Source organism: Emys orbicularis, chromosome 7 (assembly GCF_028017835.1).
Source record: "Emys orbicularis isolate rEmyOrb1 chromosome 7, rEmyOrb1.hap1, whole genome shotgun sequence".
In the NCBI taxonomy this organism is placed as follows: Eukaryota; Metazoa; Chordata; order Testudines; family Emydidae; genus Emys; species Emys orbicularis.
This window is the reverse complement of record NC_088689.1, coordinates 13245866-13265706: the sequence shown is the minus strand read 5'-3', so window position 1 is coordinate 13265706 and position 19841 is coordinate 13245866. Positions and strand designations below refer to the sequence as shown.

General features: G+C 39.2%; 1 protein-coding gene across 1 annotated transcript in view; it reads right to left on the bottom strand.

The window, feature by feature from the left end:
- The window catches only part of ATRNL1 (attractin like 1), a 1044719-nt gene that overhangs the window by 914733 nt on the left and 110145 nt on the right, over nt 1-19841 (bottom strand). Inside the window, exons 3-5 of the mRNA XM_065407744.1 lie at nt 16467-16580; nt 9767-9895; nt 5662-5870 (exon numbers count right to left, since the gene is read on the bottom strand). Coding sequence (XP_065263816.1) covers nt 5662-5870; nt 9767-9895; nt 16467-16580 — 452 coding nt within the window. The remainder of the gene's footprint in view (nt 1-5661; nt 5871-9766; nt 9896-16466; nt 16581-19841) is intronic.

The window sequence follows — 19841 nt, the reverse complement described above, 5'->3', positions numbered from 1 at the left end:
TGTCACTCAGTATGCATAGCACTAGGACTATTCTTCTCAGCCTGCTGTTCTCTTCTGATTCAGAGAGACAGGAAATGGTTGGAACCACCAGATCCCTCACCACTGAGGAGAAAAGCACTATTTTGTTTAAGGTGAAACCACCACTTAATGCAGTCTTCCCTCAGTGATGCTGTTTTCACTTTGCAGAGGGAAGAGACTGCTGAGCTCTGGGTGGTGCAGTTGCTGCAAACAAAACACTTAAGTTGCCCATTCTCTGAAGCAGCCCCCTTCCTGAAGCACATATTCAGCTACAGTAAGAAGAGAAATTTGAGAAGCAAAGACACCAAAACTCTACACTCCATGTGGCCCCAACCTTAAATTCCAGGGATATCAGTGAATCTGGTTCCTTATACTATGAGTGCAACTAGAGAAAGAGGGTCAACTTTCAGGAAGGATCGGGTTTGGTGTGACACCAGAGTCTCAGGAAGGCAAGATGGGGTGATGCTGTTAACAGACCAAATCTAGAGACATAGCATGTAAGCTGGACTCTCAGCATACTTAATAAAGATTTATTTCCTTCAACATTGCATCCCAGCTGCATCACTTAGTCTGATGAAATACAATGGCAGTGATGAGACATCAACTATTCAGAGACACCAACACACTCAGAGTTTCATAATGTACAGCCTTTGTTAGAGATGCCTCCATGTCTGGGAAGACAGCGACCCCCAGAGCCACAGCCTGGTGCATTTTCTGGAAATGTACTAGGGCTTGAAGCTGTTGCACTGAACTAAATAAGGAAGACCATAGTGAACCCCAAACAACCTGATGTGCAATAAAAATTAGATAGAATTCATACAACATGATGTCATAGATTCTACAATGCAGAATCCAATGGGACAACGTTAACATTTGCTATTTGCGAGGGTGTATGTTGCACTTATTTTACACTGAGCTACAGTCTTATCATACTTAAATATATAAGGATTTTGTTCCTTTGCAAACATGACCAGAGTCAGAAACCAACCCACAACAAAACTGCACAACCAAGCTGTTGTCCACAGCAGCAGTGCATGGCTTGGGTTGTACTGAATATGGAAACGTTCCCAATTTAGAAAGGTGATAAATCATAGCAAGATTTGTAATTGAAGAAATCTTACAAATCTTTTTACATTATGGGTTTTTGGGAGGCCTAAAAATTGACAATGTAACTATCATTCTTATAAGACAGACCTTATTCCTCAAGAACAGTTCATGGGCCTTGGCCTTTATTTCAGTAGAACTACTTGAAGAGTAAGGTACAGCTCAAGGTGAATAAGGATATCAGAATCTAGCCCAAAGTCTTTGAAGATTGAGTGAAGGAAACCCATTAAAACAATGTAAAGAATGTCAAATTTTCAAGCATGATTTTGCATGTGAAAATTGTTAGTACATACAGTGTTCCTTTAGTAAATACACTACAGGAATTATCATGTAGGCAAAATGGAGGGGAGGGTTTAAAAGGTTCTCCCATTTTTATTTTATTCAAACTTTTTTTCCTCTCTCTCTCCTTTTAAACATATTACAAGTATGAGAGTACAGTCCAAAGATAAAATGTTTTGACAAAGTAAAGATCATATTTGTTTGGCATAAAAACAATGAGAGAATCTTGAGAGAATCTTTTTTTCCTTATTAGTATAACTTGACATATTTAGGATCATTTTTCCTGAATATTTGACCCAAAGGTTAGTATGGAATATGGTTCCACAAAGAAAAAAAAATTAATTTCCATCATATGAATACAACCATATCACCATATGGTCCTACATCAGCTGTGGACAATCTGTGGCCCACGGGCCGAATGGGGCCCATCAGGGTAATCTGATTGCAGGCCGTGAGTCATTTTGCTGACATTGACCATCCACAGACACCACCCCCGCAGCTCTCAGTCCCTTTGTCTGTAGGCACCACTTCCCACAGCTCCTATTGGCCAGGAACAGAGAACCGCAGCCACTGGGAGCTGCGAGGGGCAGTGCCTGCGGACGGTCAACGTCAACAAAATGTCTTGCGGCCCGCAATCAGATTACCCTGATGGGCCGCAGGTTGCCCACCACTGTTCTATGTCGTACTGGAGAAATACTACTATAGGAATCAGATAATCTTTTACTGGGAGACTGTTAGGATCTTTATTTGAATAGGGAATATAAAAACAATTGCCATATTGAGAAAACATTTATAAAATTGTTGCAAATACTAGAAACAAAGGATAGCAATGGTAAAGTTCATTTTTAATGTATTAGTTTCTTACAGTTACAGTGCATAAGTATGTCTGTGGCATCTGGACAACTCTAAACATAGTAATGAAAAGTAATCTGATCTGATTAGCCAATTAAATATAGTTCAAACAGTCATTAGACCATTTACTGCTAGTGAGTTTCTTAATTATGTTTCTCAAATTTTATTAGATTTTCCAATAATAAAATGTATCAAGTACAATACAGTTCTTTAGCCACTGGGGATATCTTTCATAAGAGCATCCTATTAAGTTATCTTATTAAAAATCTAAACTCCTTAAAGTGGTTCCAATAATGTAATAGTCAATACTGTTGCCTAAGCCAGATTATCTCAGTTCTTCAGTTCCTGTGCTAGGTACAGGAAAAGACAGGGAGTAGGTGGTTTTAAGACAGATTTGTGCCTCCCTAATTCTAGGCCCAGTCCCCAGTGCAACTTAAGAGTAAAGACATCTGTTCAAAATGGCTCTGACTTGTAACAGCCTTCTATGAGCTGTAGTGCCAGCACAGGCTAGGTGAAGTGAAGTGTGCTCCAGTCTAACGCCTTTCCCTAGGCAATCCCAATTAGGTATAATTATAGGTTAGAATTAGAATACCTGCAACAAGGATCAGGAAGGAAACAGCATAGACCCATTACATTTTCTCTATGACGACTATGGAACTCCATTATAATGGGTTTTTCTTCCGTGACCTTTTAGTCTCCCTTTACACTGGCTGCTGTAAGGGACTGTTGGGTTTTCTGTCTTTTGTATTATTAATACAAACTGTCTCTACTACAGTAAAGAAAATACATATCTTCCATTAAAAATAAACAGATGTCAAATAATTTAAATAGAGTTTTCAGACCATAAACATTTAATTCAACTGTCAGGGCAAAATTCTATAATTTTATGAGCAGCAGCTGATTTGAAAAACATTTACACCATTAGTTCCTTGTTCAGCAAAATGCATGGCTTCCAATCTCATATAAAACCAAATTAAGGAAAATAGCTTTTCTGATCTCTCAGACCCATGATTAGAAGAGGCTTTAAAAACAATTACTGTATTCTGTTCCAATGAGTACTCTCTTCTCTTTCCTCATAGTCCTTATCTTTACTATTCTAATACCTAATATAACACCTAACTCTTACACAGCACCTTTCATCAGTAGATCTCAACATGTGTCACAATCTTTAATGTGTTTATCCTCACAACACTCCTATGATGTAGGGAAGTATTATCAATGTACATGAAAGGTTCTTCAACAAGACGCTTCTTCCACAGTATCCACAAGATGTCACCATAGTCAAAAAAAATACCATACACGTATAATATTGCATGTTCTTTTTGTCTGAACGAGGGAAAGATTTTTGTAATAAATTGACAACTTGATCCAGATAATATAGTCCAACAGAATAACTCCCATGTGCATATGGATTGAACAAACTAAACAAAACAGGATGTGCAAGCAAGAGATAACAGGAAGTTATTTCTAAGAAGGATAGAATGTACGGATTTACAATGGATAAAGCAATACCTTTACAAGTTTTCAGGAAATTACCAAATATTTAAAGTACTTGGTAAAGCAGCAGGAATGGTAAGACATCAGACAGCTTTTACAGATGCCAACTTAGTTAGAAGGTACTGAAAAAGTTTATGAATTGTAGAAAAGAGCATTTAGAAGTAAGAAATGATGAAACAAAATATAGTGCTTTCAAATATCACCAGGCTGAAGGAATGGCAGAAAGAATTGTGAAGGGCATTAAAGAAAACCCACTCATCATCCACATTAGAACAATGGGAACATACAGAACAAAGAGAAAAATTCATCAAAGACTTCAAGGACTTTGAGAAAAAATTAATCATTGAACAAATTATCGTCTGTTAGCCTACCTATTGCAAGAATGAATGGTTTAGCGAGATGACTGTTAGATGAAGAGAATATGCTAAGAAAACGGAGTTAGGATTTTAGATTTATGATTTCCTTCTGCTGGAAAAGGTGCCACGCAGCATAGTCAGTCTTCTCTTAAAGAGTGGATCTACCAGGAAAAGTGATTTTGCTGAACTGGCAATTTTCTGTTTCATGTTCATTGTCTGTCAGTGATTCAGTATCACATATACTAAGTGCACAAGTAAACTAGTGATTTTCTAACTCCCAGTTCTGCAATTTCACTTGGACTACACAAGAATGAATCTGGGTGCTTCCTTTCGTATGCATCATTACCAATAAAAAAAGGTTCTACAGGCCTCAGTAACATCTGTGCCAACCAACCATGTCTTCAGAGCATGCACTGGATGATCCCAATGTCACTCTATTGCCTTAAATAGATTTACAGGGCAGTATTGATTGACATTTACAAAACAGTACTGTATATTATTCACAAAAAATTTAACACGTCTCATTCTCTCTTTGGTGTATTGGCTGAGTGCTAACAGGAGTAAAAATTAGTAAATTATTTGTGTCACTCAAGTAACAAACAATGACCACCACTATATGCAGGACCAAATCTGTTATATGGAGTAATTTTAACCATGCCTTTTCAAGAGGAAAAACAGAAATATAAACAAGAAAGAAGCTAATCCTGCTAGGATTGTTAAGAGGCCTTTAGACTAAAGGTAAAATTTTCAAAACTATCTAGATGTCTTAGGAGCCTACGTCCCATTTTCATAAGTGAATTATGTACTCGAAATGTAAAACACTGACTTTGAATGGGAAAAGGATAATTAAAGGGAAAAAACATAGGATCCATAAGGAATAAAAAAATTATAAACAAAAAGGGAAATTAGGCTAAGGAGATAGCTGTCTTTAAAGATGCCTAATATATTCAAAAATTTGGAGGGACTCATTATTATTTATACTTATGTAACCTGTCTGCTCAGACAGGCACTCTGTCCCCCTCTGGTGGTGACTAGGCCAGCTAGAGATTGATGAGCCTGCTATAGTCTTGGCTAAGAGACATGTCTTTGTGTCAGCTCACGTAGTAGAAGCTTGTGCATTTGGCTCAAAAGATCACAGGTTTGATCCCTGCCGATGACATCCAAGGTGGTCGGCGTTACACTCACTAATACAAAGAGGAGAATGCTGCTTCATGCAGAAGGTTAGACTAGATGATCCAGAAGGTCTTTTCAGTCCAATCATCTTTGATTTTATGATAGACTCACTCATAAGTCAAATAGTAAACTTCAGTTAAAATTACCTGCCTTTGATTTCATTAAAATAAACCAGGTTCCCAAAGTACATTTAGATCCAGATACAATTCTTGAGCTCATTTGGAAAGTGTATTTTTTAAATGAGCTGATTACATTTACGTTTTAAAGATTTATATTTGCATAGCAGATAAGATACATAAATGAGGGCTCTTCTTTCACATAGATTTGATTCTAAGACATACACACACACACATACATATATATATATATATTAATAACTTACCTTGCCAGCTATCATTGCACACACACAGCTTCTCGCCTGTCAGATCACAGTAGCCATGATCTGGGCTCCCACAGTTAGCTTTACAGTATGGAATATCACAGGCTTCGCCTTTCCAATACTTGTCACACTCACAGTACACTTGGCTTGGAATGGAAACACTAGTTGTACACTTCCCATGCCCTGAGCAATTGTTAGGACAGGAATTAATGCTGTAAAAAATAAATATATAAAATAAGGCAACCAAGAAACGAGAGAGCTGGGTAGAGTTTTTCATACGACACATTACAATCATAATTTGCATTTGCAGTATACAGCTCCTTTTATTTGAAAATCTCCAATCACGGATACAAATGTAGTAAATATAATCACCATTTTACAGACAGGGGATCTGAGATGCACTAAGGTTAAATTACTCACTCGGCTTCCACACAGTCAGTGACAGAATCAGAACAGAGGCCTCCTTGTGCTGCACTATGCAGGATTGGCTCTGCACCAAGAACTGAATCTAAACTTCACAAAGATCCATGAAAGAAGGAAAAACACAAAGGCTAAAATTCTTTAGACATTGTTTAACCGGTTCTTTATATTCTAAATAAAACTAATGTTACCTTTTAATAACCAGTGGAGGGTAACAGAAGTTGTTTTATACAGGGCAGCTCCAGCTTTTTTGCCGCCCCAGGCGGCGAAGTGGGGGGGGGAAAAAAAAAAAAAGATAGAGCCACGATCAGCAGCACTTCGGCGGCAGCTCTACCGCGCCACTTAATTCTTCGGCAGCAATTCAGCAGCCGGTCCTTCCCTCCGAGAGGGAGTGAGGGACCCGCCGCCGAATTGCCGCTGAAGACCCAGACTGCCGCTCCTTTACATTGGCTGCCCCAAGCACCTGCTTCCTGCGCTGGTGCCTGGAGCCGGCCCTGGTTTTATATTATCCTTCCAATAAAGTTAACCCTGTGGTGTGTGGAAGCCTCTGTTTCTGTAATTTGCTGTGTGCTTTAACTCAGTTTTGGATCTTCCCTATATTTATTTTGTTAACAGTATAAAGTGTTTCCATCACGTCTGCCAGGATGGCTTTTTCATATGCTTTAATATAGTTTCTTATTTTTTTTCTCAGAACCGTAAAGCCATGATACAAAGCCCCTGTTATAAAATATTTATAATTGAATGTACCTGTGCTGAGCAACAAATTAAAGCAAAATAGCTTTCCTCCCGCCCTCCCATCCTTCTAAAATTAAGGGTTTTAAAGTTTAATTAGTGCTAGTGAAAAGGGCCAGATTGACAGCACTGATGTGGCATTCAGAAGGAAGAAAAAGATCTGGAACAGAAGGTGCCTTTCGTCTCCTTGCTGTGTGGTGACTCTGAAAGCAGAAAGTCCTGCTCATTGTGTATTGCCAGGCCCAATACAGTGACTAAATAACCAGGCTGCTTCCTTTATCTTCTTTAGATGGCTCAGTACCAACAACGTTATTTCTCTATTCTCCCACTTGAGGAAGATTACCTGGAAGGCATAGAACAAGCACCTGGTGTGGGGTAGCCTATCATCATGTCTAGAACTTGAGAGTTCATAGGAGAGTGATGGCAAGCAGCAAAATTAAGTTGTTTAAAAAAAAAATTCAATGCAGAAACAGAGCAAAGGGCAGAGGAAGAATCCATCTGAAGGTGGGAGATGAGAGGACTATCTGTCCAGGTCCCTGAAGAAGAGCTTATCGAAATAGTGCAAGAAGAAAGAGACAAAGCAGCAGAAGTTTTGGTAAACCCAAAATACATATAAGACTTAATTTACTCCTAAGTAAGTATTGAAGGAGTCTCTCTGAGAAATAGAAAGAATAGTAATCATATCTTCTCCGTAAGCATAGCAATGAAAGCTGGCTAGTGAAAAGCTTAAGTTTGAGACTTCTTTACTATAAAATCAGTAACAGGAGGGCAGAGGAAGTAGGTAAGGATTCATTAATTAATTTCCCTTTGCATATACACTGAAGGATAGATGGCAACTTTTCAGTTATTTATGACTCTTCCAACATAATAATTAGTGTTTTTGAGCTATAAAAGAATACTGAACACACCGTAGTTAAGAATGCTATGTCATATTGTCATTGACTTCCAAGATAAGCAGACAGGTTCCCAGAACTTTGGGAACAACTGGGGAAAACAATTACAACAACGATAAATTGTTTAGATGGTTATATTTTCTTGCTGTCACCTGAAAGGAGTAAGTAGATTATTCTGTGTGACGAAACTGCAATCACACATGCCAAAAAAGGAAGAATATCTTTCAAGACTTCTTTATATTATAGTCTAACTGCATATACAACATCACACGGTCAAAGGATTCTCAAACACTGGATAACTCCCTCATGTAGTAAAAGCAACATAAGGAAAACTACTGTAAATTACAGGAGAACATAAGAATGCAAGAATGGTCGTACTGGGTCAGACCAATGGTCCATCTAGCCCAGTATCCTGTCTTCCAACAGTTCCAACGCCAGGTGCTTCAGAGGGAATGAACAGAACAGGTGATCCATCCCCAGTCGCTCATTCCCAGCTTCTGGCAAACAGAGGCTAGGGACACTTCAGAGCATGGTTTTGCATCCCTGTCCATCCTGGCTAATAGCCATTGATGGACCTATCCTCCGTGAGAATCTGAGCAATCTCCTTGTAGATAATTCAATGAAGACCTCTGCTCAATGTGTAGCTGGGATCAAAAAAGCAAACAAGATGCTAGGATGTATAAGGAACAGAATAAAGTGCAACACAGACAATATTATAGTGTCATTATATAAGTTAATTGTGAGACCTCTTCTAAAATATTGTGTGCAGCACTAATCCCACCATCTCAAGAAGCATATGGCAGAATTAGACAGGGTTCAGAGAAGGGCAACAACAATGATCAAGCATATGGAAAAACTCTCATATGAAGAGAGTTTGAAAAGAGTGGGATTATTTAACTGACAAAGGAGATGAATAAGAGAGAACATGATAAAAATATATATAAAATAATGAAAGCTATTGAGAAGATCGACCAGGAGTGTCTATTCTCCCTGCCTCATAAAACAAGAACAGGACATTCAATAAAATTAAAAATTAGCAAATTAAAAACTGATGAAAGGAAATATTCTTTCACGCAACATACAATTACACTGTGGAACTCATAGCCACAGAAATTGTTAAGTCAAAGAATTTAAAATTTAAAAAAGGGATTGAACATTAGATAACCAGAATATCTAGTTATTATCATTAACAACAACATTCTGGGAGGGGTATTAAATGTTCTGGTTCAAGGCTTAAACGAACCTCTAACTATTAGGATCAGGATGAGACCTAATATGGGAGGAAGATTATCCCACAAATACCTATTGTGAGGTTCTTGCACCTGTACTGGCCACTGTCAGAGACTGGGTATTTGACTCAAAGGACCTCAGATCTGGTCCAGCAATGTTGGGGCTTAGAAGACAGCGATCACTGGATGGAAAAAAACAGGAAATATTGAGAGAGTAGAAAAGTGGTACTTCCGTGGCATATGGCATTGGTGAGACTATTACTGGAACACTGTGTCCAATTCTGGTGTCCACATTTCAAAGAGGAATTGAAAAAATGTAAATGATTCACAAAGAACCACAAGAATGATTCTACATCTTGAAAACATGACGTACATTAAGAGACATAAGACTCTCAACATATTTAGCTTATCCAAGAGAAGCTAAGGGCTTGTCTAGACTTACCAGAGAATCGACGTGCAAATTGTGAGCCCCTTACTTGCACAACCTGTCCCACTGACTCCAACTACTCATAGTAAAGTGCTCTTCAACATGAGCAAAGGTCAGACTCTGACCCTAAGTGTCCCCACTGACAAGGGTTTGGGGCATTCTATGCAGAAATATGTTTCACCTTGTTTTACTGCTTTTAAAAACTTCTATCATTCACTCTCAACCCATAAAAACCTTCTGGACGTCCTGGAATGAAAGACTTATCAGTGTGAATAATTTCCTGACATCATTAATATCTTTAACCCAATCAAAAGACAAATATAGTCTACAAGTATGTAATTCTCCTGAAGAACACTATAGCCCTAATTCATAAAATAACTTAATTATTTTAAAAAACAAATACTTACGAGTAAAATATGTTAAATCCAGTTAGGTTATAAGCAGCATCACTAAAAAAGTGTAGCAACACATAGCCAGATGTAGTAACTACTTCAGGAACAGTTTCATTTCCCCGCACCTCAGGGACTATTAGACCACTGGAAAAGAGAGATTAAATGAAGGATTCTTACTAATGGTAATAATAAAATAAAAATTATGATTCATCATTAATCATATATCCAACACAATTTGGAAATCTCATGGAGCCTATTTAAATTATATTGAAAAGGCAGGGCTCAAACCCATGAACACTTCTACACCTTGAGAGAGACAGGGTTTCCCAATTGTTTTTTGTAACAATACAAAATTCCACATAAGTTTGCTATCTATGCACATGCATTGCCATTAAAATGTTGGAAGCTAATTATTAAAGACCACATTGGGAAAGATTTTTTCAATGATACAAATGGCATTTAGATGCTCCACTCTCATTGACTTTGACACATCTGGGCGCCTAAAAGACATTTGAAAGTCTCCCCCTTTGTTACTAGAATAATTAGTTCACATGCAAAAAGTATGATATTTAACTAAATTCTATGGGAAAATGTAATTTCCACAGGAAAGTAAAATAAATTTTGGATTAAAAACTTTAAAAAGAGAAACTGAATCAATACATAACTGCTTTGAAGCAGAGAAAAAACATACTGTACATAAAACAGTGGATAACCACACAGCAAATTTAAAATAAATTTTAAGCTAAGGAAAACTCAAAAGGAAATTTTAAATATATAATGTACAATATACAATATATAATATAGGTTTCAGAGTGGTAGCCTGTATCAGCAAAAAGAACGAGGAGTACTTGTGGCACCTTAGAGACTAACAAATTTATTTGAGCATAAGCTTTCATGGACTAAAACCCACTTCATCGATGCATGCAGTGGAAAATACAGTAGGAAGATATATATACACACAGAGAACATGAAAAAATGGTATGGCAACACCCATTTTTTCATGTTCTCTGTGTATATATATCTTCATCGGATGCATGCAGTGGAAAATACAGTAGGAAGTGGGTTTTAGCCCACAAAATCTTATGCTCACATAAATTTGTTAGTCTCTAAGGTGCCACAAGTACTCCTCATTCTTTTCCTTGAATATATAATATAATAATGTGTAACCAGAAAAAGTGGGAAACAAAAAACCCTAAAAAATAGAAAATCCACTAGGAGCTTTTAGATATTAAAGACTACAAAGAGCAAGCAAACTGTTAAAAAATATTAAATATTTTAGTCACATACAGAAAAACCGGGGGAAGGGATATTAAAAAGGAGGAATAAACCAATAACCAAGCAACCCAAAATTCAAATACATGTAAACTTTTTATTCATCTCTCTCCTTCAGTACCCGATAGGATTCCCAACTTTCCTTCCCTCTCAATGCAGACCAGGAATCATGCTCCTGAAGGACATCCAACAACTTGTGTAGAGCACAGAAACTTGGGAGACTAGAAGGAAAACTAGCAGCAAGCAGATAACTAGGAGGGATCAGGAAAGGAGGTAGCAGGGAGCTGAGATGATTGTCAGAGTTGGGCAGGAGCCTGGGATGGTTTCATCAGGTGAACGAATAGGCAAGCTATGTTCTGCTAAGAATGAGGTCCATTGGTGCTGTAAAAACTATTTGTTTATTTAACACCAACATGAGCAACCCTTTACAAGATGCAAAATAGAATAACATTCCTGCTACAAGGAGACTGTGGATCTTACACCTATTCATTTTAGATATCTTAGGAGAAATCCTGACTCCACTGAAGTCAATGCCAAAACTCCAATTGACTTCAACAGGGCCAGGATTTCACCCACTCCATGTCTATACATGGGATATTAGACATATTTGAATATCTATCCTAGAGATCTAACAGTACAGTCAGTGGGTGGAGACAGTCCTAAAATTACCAAAGAAATTCTGTGGCCCAGTCATGAAGACACAGGGCCACAAAATGTAAGTGACATGGTAATTTTTTATGGAATGTTTCCCCAAGAGTTTACGGATGGGTAGGAACTAATAAATAAGAATTTCTTTGAATATACCCTAAAAATGAGGAAAAATGGGAAATTTAAGAAGAGTTAAGCTTAAACATCTGTTTTCAGTATCTCACACAATAATTAATTGTTAACTTAGAGGTTTTGGGAGAGCGACCTATTCTTTATTTCAGTTGGTAACTTCTATTGTTATTTGCAAGGCAAATCATTAGACTCATAATACAGTATTATGTCAAATTCGTTACTTGCTAGATACATGGTTATTTCAGAACGGTAGTGTAAAATGATGCCAAATGCAAAAAAGCTAATACAACAAGCATAATCACTTAGAGTTATGCAGCAACATTTTGCAACAGAAGAATGGGTCCTGTACAATCTTTCAGATAGGCAATTTTGTTACTGCATCGGGCTCCTTTACACTGTGATCCTAGTTTTGATACTACTGTTGAAAATGCTACATTTCCTGGGGTGATATTTTATTAAGACATAAATTTGAAAAAAATGCATATTTGCTTTTGTGGCACAGTAAATGGAATCTTATTGCTTTGAAATTTATAGGTGTGTTTCTTGTAGTAAAAAGGGGATTTTTTTTATATACTCTACTAAAAAAAAGACGCTCTTTTATACTGAAAAGCATCTGCTTAATTTCAGGTTTGGAAAAGTCAGACATCTAATTCTACTGTGGACAATATGATTAGCATAACGCAAAACAAACTGGAATTCTATTTCATATCGACCATATTCCAGCTAACTAAATAAGAACTAAATATTTTTGCTGCAGTATTCCAATAAAACCACTGCAAAATCCTACCTCAACGCCTCATCGTGGCGCAGCGCTGGCCCTGGCCGTCTGACAGTTATGGTAGTGGGGAGTATACCCTGGTAGGTCTAACCATGCTACAAAAGGTGTCAGACTATCCAATCCAGGGAGGGGGATTGCTCTCTCAGAAAGAGCGTTTTCCTTCTCCATAGAGGTTGAAGGCTAGCTAAGCTTGAGGAGGTACACATGCCTACCCGCCTAGCCAATGGGATGGCTTGAAGTTAACGGCTAAAACAACACGAGTAAATGGGATTTAGTTCCCTGCACGTCATCGAACCGTTCTACGGTGGCAGAGCGGAAATTGAGTGACGAGAGGCTGCTAAAAATGTGAGGTGCTAGGCCAACATGGAAAAGGACAACCCTCGCTGTGTGTACTTACAACTGTAGATCGCTGGTGAGGGAAGAAACGTTAAACCATCTGATGGAGGAGGAGAAAAGGATAAGATGCGATATCCTTGGTGTCAGCGAAACCCGATGAAAGAAGGAGTTGGAAGTCAACTGGAAGGATGGAAGCGCTGTGAGGCTCGAAAAGGAAGATGGTGCTAGAAATGTTGCAGGAGTCAGATTTATTGTCAGTAAGGATTGGTCTTTGAAAGTTATATCATGCCAGCTAATATCATCACGTATTGGTGTGTTGCATCTTCAGATGGAGTCAAAAGCTACCCTCAAGGTCAACCAGGCCTACGCTCCCACAAGTGCAAGTGAGAACAAAGAAGTAGAAGAATTCTACCGAGAGCTCGAAAGAGCCCTCGTGCAAAAGTCCACTTACACTGTCACGATGGGAGATTTTAATGCCAAGGTGGGGCGAGGGAAAGCTGGTGAAAAGTTTATAGGGAGATACGGCAGTGGTGAAAGAAATGAAAGAGGAGAAAGGCTGGTAGCGATGGCAGAAATGAAAGAACTGTACGTGGCAAACACCTGGTACAAAAAGAAGACCGCAAGAAGGTGGGCGTGGATCGCTCCAAATGTGAAGAGCAAGAATGAAATCGACTATATTTTAGTCAATAAAAGGCACATCGTTCAAGACATCTCTGTGGTGCAGCCTTTCAACACTGACAGTGACCATCGCCTGCTTCGAGTGAAGTTGATTTTCGACGAAGCGGTGGAAAAGTAGGCGTTACAGACGGCAAACAGGAAACAGCGGCTGAAGACATTCGATGAAGCAAAGCTGAAGAAAGCAATTTCTGGGTTTGACTGGAGCCAGATGGAAAAGTGTGATGAGGACTATAGCATCTTTGCTGACAAGCTGAGACGTTGCACAAAAGCAGCTGAAATTGAAAAGCTGAAGAAGGCGAAGGGAAGAATCTTGAATGAAATGAAAAGCTTGTTGGAGAAGCGGAGAAACATGAAAAGGAGCTCGGATAACAAACTTGAGTACTCCATTCTGTGTAAGCTTATACGGCGAAAACTGAAGGATGACTTTGAGAACTTCCGGAAAGAAAAGCTCCTCAAAACATCTGAATTATGCAAGAGCCTCAAGACATGCAAGTGGGAATTGACGCAGTATAGATTGAGCGTAACAGAATTGAAGAACAAGGATGGAGAGAGAGCAATCAACAGAGCAGGGATGGAGGAGGTGTGCAAGGACTTCTATACAGAACTGTTCAAATCAAGAATTAACGTCCTTCTCCCAACGCTCCAAGAGTCAGAAGAACACATCCCTCCAGTAATCGTCAGCGAAGTCCGAAACGCACTGCACCAGATGAAGAAGGGAAAAGCTCCAGGCAAAGATGGAATAACATCAGAAATGATTTCTGCAGGAGGCGAAAAACTTTGGAAAGCACTCGCTTTAAGATTCAGTCGATATCTTGAAGAAGGAAAAATACCATCAAGCTGGAAGGATGTCCTTCAGGAGCATTATTCCTGGTCTGCATTGAGAGGGAAGGAAAGTTGGGAATCCTATCGGGTACTGAAGGAGAGAGATGAATAAAAAGTCTGGACAAACAACAGCCAAGACAGCAGGCAGGGTTTCGAAGAAATTTTAGCACAATCACCCATATATTTACCCTTAGCCAGCTCCTAGAAAGAGCGAGGGAATACAAACTCCCACTGTGCATTGCTTTCGTCGACTATGAAAAGGCCTTCGATAGCATCGACTTTAACGCAATATTAAAGGCGCTCACAGAGCAGGGCATTAACACGCAGTACATCAGTTTGTTGAAGGAAGCGAATACTGGATGTACAATAGACATTACTCTCCTCGAAACGCCCCTCCGCATGCCGATCGAGAAAGGCATAAAGCAAGGAGATACGATTTCACCGAAACTATTCACCCCCTGCCTCGAAATGGTTATGAACAATATCAATTGGAGGAGTGGTGTTAACATAAACGGAGAACGATTATCTCATCTCAGACTAGCGGACGACATCATACTAATTGCCGAAAGCACCAACCAACTGCAGAACATGCTACGAACACTCGTCAAGAAAAGTAGTCAGGTCGGCCTGAAAATGAACCGCTGCAAAACAAAATACATGCGATCAGACCTCTTACGAAAAGCCCAAACAACAGTAACAGGAGAAGAAATCGAAGAAGTGAAACAGTACATATATTCGGGCCAAGAAGTTAATATGCGCCAAGATCTGAACGGAGAACTCTCGCAAAGGATTCGGACAGGATGGTGTGCATTTAATTCCATCAAGGATGTCCTCAGAGGAAAAATCGACAAGTACAAATATCTTCAATTCAACAGTGCTGCCAGCCATGCTGTATGGCAGTGAAAAGTGACGAAGAGGGAAGAGCAGTGGCTGATGGTAGCTGAAAGGGCAATGGAACAAGCTATGTTGGGAATTTCCCTTCTGGATCGCATCCCAAATGAAATGATCAGAGAATGCAGCGGTGTGAAAGATATTGTCGTGGAAAGCAGATATAACAAGATGCGATGGGCCATGGACCATGACTATAGACATCTAAACTTTTATGTACTCACTTTCCTTTCCATGAGTGGATTCTCTTTAAATTATTTTCTACATATTGCTACAGGACTCTGAGGAAAAAGCTTCTGAAGCACTGACATATATCAGAACTTTTTAGTCCATTACTGTTTGCTCTGGCCTGCAAATTGCCTACAGCAGCCTAGACAGTATAGTAATTGGCACCCTATAAATATCTAACTCAGACATGATCGAATTATAATTATTCATATTATCTAATGATAACAATAGAGCAATCAAGCCCTTTTGTGATTTCTGCTGTTAACAAGTTTGAGGATACTTTTGAGCTTTGATATCTCAAAGGCCAGGCTGTTAAGTACTACCCAGACATATTTTTTATTTTTAGTCACAATACTTTCCATTCTGATAGACAAAGAAAAGACCTTGTATAACTGGTAATTTGGACTGCCTCCACACCGATATCCCTCAATAGATGGCTTCAGTGGTCTATCTGTAATGGGCTTAATGGATATCCTTCATGTCTTATAAGCAGTACAATGTCTTTGTTGCATAAGTCACAAATTGTGTGATTTTCCTTTAACTATATTAAGCAATTTCCCCTCTCCTTTGGTGGCCAGTCCCCCACTTCCATTAAAAAAAAAAAAAAAAACCCACCCTCAGTTGATATCAGGAATCTACTGGAAACTCACTCTCTCTAGGATGGCACGCATATTAGCATTAATGTTCCAGTGCAATGTCAGCATTGAACATAAGCCAGGAAAGGAATTTTGTCTTACGCAAAGGCAAAAGTTCTATGTTGTATTTCCATTTGGCAACTTATTCTACCATCAGTGTATATTTCCCACTAATATTAATGAGAGAGAGAGCAAACTAACAATAGCAAATTAAAACCTCTAGTGCTACTTTTTCCTCACATTAATAATATTTTATACTAATACTAGTACTAAAGAACTATTAAATAAAAATACTCACCTAAATACAGCTATTAAAGGTGCATATACTGAATCTCCATCATAAACATACATATGGTCCCAACTACATTCTGTGGCAAAATGATTAAATCTTAATCTTAATATTGCATTAGGACTGAAAGAAGAAAACAATAAGAGCATATTAGTGATATATTGTTTAGCAGAAGCATAGACTGATAATACAATTACATAATAAAAATAACTTGTAGAGTATAATAAAATTAACCATACCATCCTAATATTACATTATTAAATACAAACATTCTTCTTAAGTGCTAATCATAACTTGTGCAGATAAAAGTTGGTATAAAACCAGATTTAAACCAGCCAATTATTTAATTTTTTTATCTTAAAGTATTTTAAAAGTCATGCTTACAATTCAAGGCTAATAATTATTAAAATTACCCATGGATATTACTACCATAAAGTTTTTAAAAGGGCTACTGTCAATGTTTAAATTTAGGCTTTGATAAAAAGTTTTCAAAACTTTGTACTAATACAAAATTTAAATTAATTTTATATTAAAATGTCAATACTAAAGATTGTTGAGTGACTACTAACAATATTACACCTTCCAATATAAAACGCAGGAATGTGTGGTGACTTCAAAGGGAATACAATGCAGCATCTGGGACTTCAATAGGATTTATCATGGGACTAAGTGAGCCCACCTCCATCTTGGCCAATGCACCAGAAATAGAACCAGAAACCTCCAGAGCTAAATGCTCACCTCGCTAGCCAGGATGTGCCTTTGATGATGCCAGAAGCAATTAAGACAGCCTCTGGAGTGTGCAGGACTGAATGGGGGTCTCAACCAACAGCAGCTAGGTCAATGCTAAATGTGCTCATCCTGTTCCCTCTCCCATCCTGATGGCCTGCAGCATGTGTGTATGGGAGAGGGGGAAGGTGCTGCTTTCTTTTCCCCCTCAGTCTATTCACAGGCTTTCCCCACGCTGCAGGCTGAGGCAGGGGAGTGTGCTCATCTCACATTGCATCTGGGCACTGGATTTTGTTTCACCCACTCCTGCTGCCATTGGACAGGGGTGTTGTGATGAGCCAGCTGATTAGCTCTTCCCTGCCAGAGTAGGAAAGGGAGGTGGGTGGCTGAGACAAGTAGCTGTTGGGCTCTCTTTTTTAGCCCCTCTTATCTAGAATGCTCTATTTTTTATGATGCCAGGGGCTAGTCTGATCACTAATCTTTTGTTTGGCAATATTGGCAAACTGTTGTATGGGTTATTTCACTTTCCACGTGGCATCCCAGAGGTCTGTTTTGGGAGTCTGTCAGGTTCCAACGAAGATGGTGGGTTAATAAAGGATCTGATGTGAGGTCTATGTAACCCAATGGGTTGCTAGAGCACTGGACTCAAGCATGACATTGCATGGTGAAGGAGTAGGCCTCCATGTCTTGTACAGCATGTGGTTTTCCATATTTCATCTCTCCTACCTCCTGTGTGAAGGAGGGTTCAAAGTCTGGCTTCTAGCCAGGGTACATGGGCAGGGCTGAGATTTTAGAGCAGTGTTTCTCAAACTGGGGCCTCCGCTTGTGTAGGGAAAGCCCCTGGCGGGCCTGGCCGGTTTGTTTACCTGCCCCGTCCGCAGGTCCGGCCAATCGCGGCTCCCCTGGCCGCGGTTCGCCGCTGCAGTCCAATGGGAGCTGCTGGAAGCGGTGGCCAGTACGTCCCTCGGCCTGCGCCGCTTCCAGCAGCTTCCATTGGCCTGGAGCAGCGAACCGCGGCCAGTGGGAGCCGCGATCGGCCGGACCTGCGGACGGGGCAGGTAAACAAGAGGCTTTCCCTACACAAGCAGAGGCCCCACTTTGAGAAACACTGTTTTAGAGGGTGCATCACCCTCATACGGATGCACAGGGGTCAATGGTGCCCGGTTGAACTCCACATTGGCACAGCCCTGCTAGATACTTGGATGGAGATAGGGTTTCCTGTTAATAGTTTAAATAAAGTTGAGGCCTCCACATTTAACCACACTATAGTGTGCATGTCTCACTGTTTCTGCGACTGCACCAAAGCACAATTCTACAGAGCTTGAATTAAAGAGCCATTATCTAAAACTGAGAGCTGTAATAGATCCATATCCCCTGTGGCTCAGGCACAGTTGACAATGCATAACACACAGTGACCAATGGATAACATAAGAACTAGGCACAGTCTTGTTTGGGGAAAATCAAATGTAGAAAGGAAAAAAAGCTATCTTCGAAAACGGTAACTTTAAGACGGTCTCAAAATAATTATAACAGCATCTATGCCTTTCACAAATGAAGTCAAAACAAAGTATTGTAAAATATACAAAACCACCACAGATCTTGTCTGAGAAAAAGGCCTTTTTTTAAACAAATATTTATGAAAGCAACACTTGTTACAGGATTGAAACTCTCAAATAGAACATAGCATAGGAATATTTGTGACCACTAAACTGTTCTGAATGCATGCAGTGTTTGTACATATTCTGCTGACAACTGACATTCATGCACTGGCTGATACTTGAAATCTTGCTGTGACAGTGGCAGACTAGGCCAATTCACTTGTGTATTGGTATAGATCATAGTGATTGTTCAATGTATGAGAGTGTATTTGGTGTTTAAACTTCATATAAACTATTGGGATGTTACATGCATTGTTTTCACTTATCTGTATCCTGTTATAATGTAGTAGTAAACATTTACATTGTATATACCCCTATCACTAAATAACGCATCAAACGAGAAAGAAGCCTTGTGGAATGCAAATAAAAAACTTTTCCGTTGAAGTGCTAATTTCAAAGCAAGTGGTCATTGTGTGTGATAATCAGAGGTCAAAGACTCAAAATGCATTCCTCACTTTCCATCAAAGAAAAAGCCCAGGTGGATAGTGACACTGTCAGCTTGTTTTCTGTGAGAAGAAGCTATAAATATGCATTCAAGGAAAGATCCAGGATCTCTCGATTGTTTTGACTTTTATAGGGAAGTGTACTACTAAATGCAAAGATCCCCAGAGACAATCTGGGTACCCTGAAAAGACTTTTGGGAAAATGGAGGTTTATGATGTCACTGCCACCATTTGGAATTACAAATTGTGACTCATCTGTGGATATATTTTATCTGCTTTAACTTCTCAATAACTCTCAGGCTTCCTTTTCTTAGCTAAGAAACCTTCAGCTACTTTACTACGGAACTGGCTAGAATTTGGTGTAAGATCTAGAGTACCAATTGATCTGGGGTAAGTTACTGGTTCCTTGGGACTGGAAGCAACCCAAATGTGATGTGATTTTTGATGTAAGTAACCAATTTATCCCAATAGTCCAGTTTGTCTGGATGGCAAGATAGACTGGAGAGTCTAAAGGGACTGTTTGTGACTCCATGGTAAGACTGGTAATAGTAATCCAT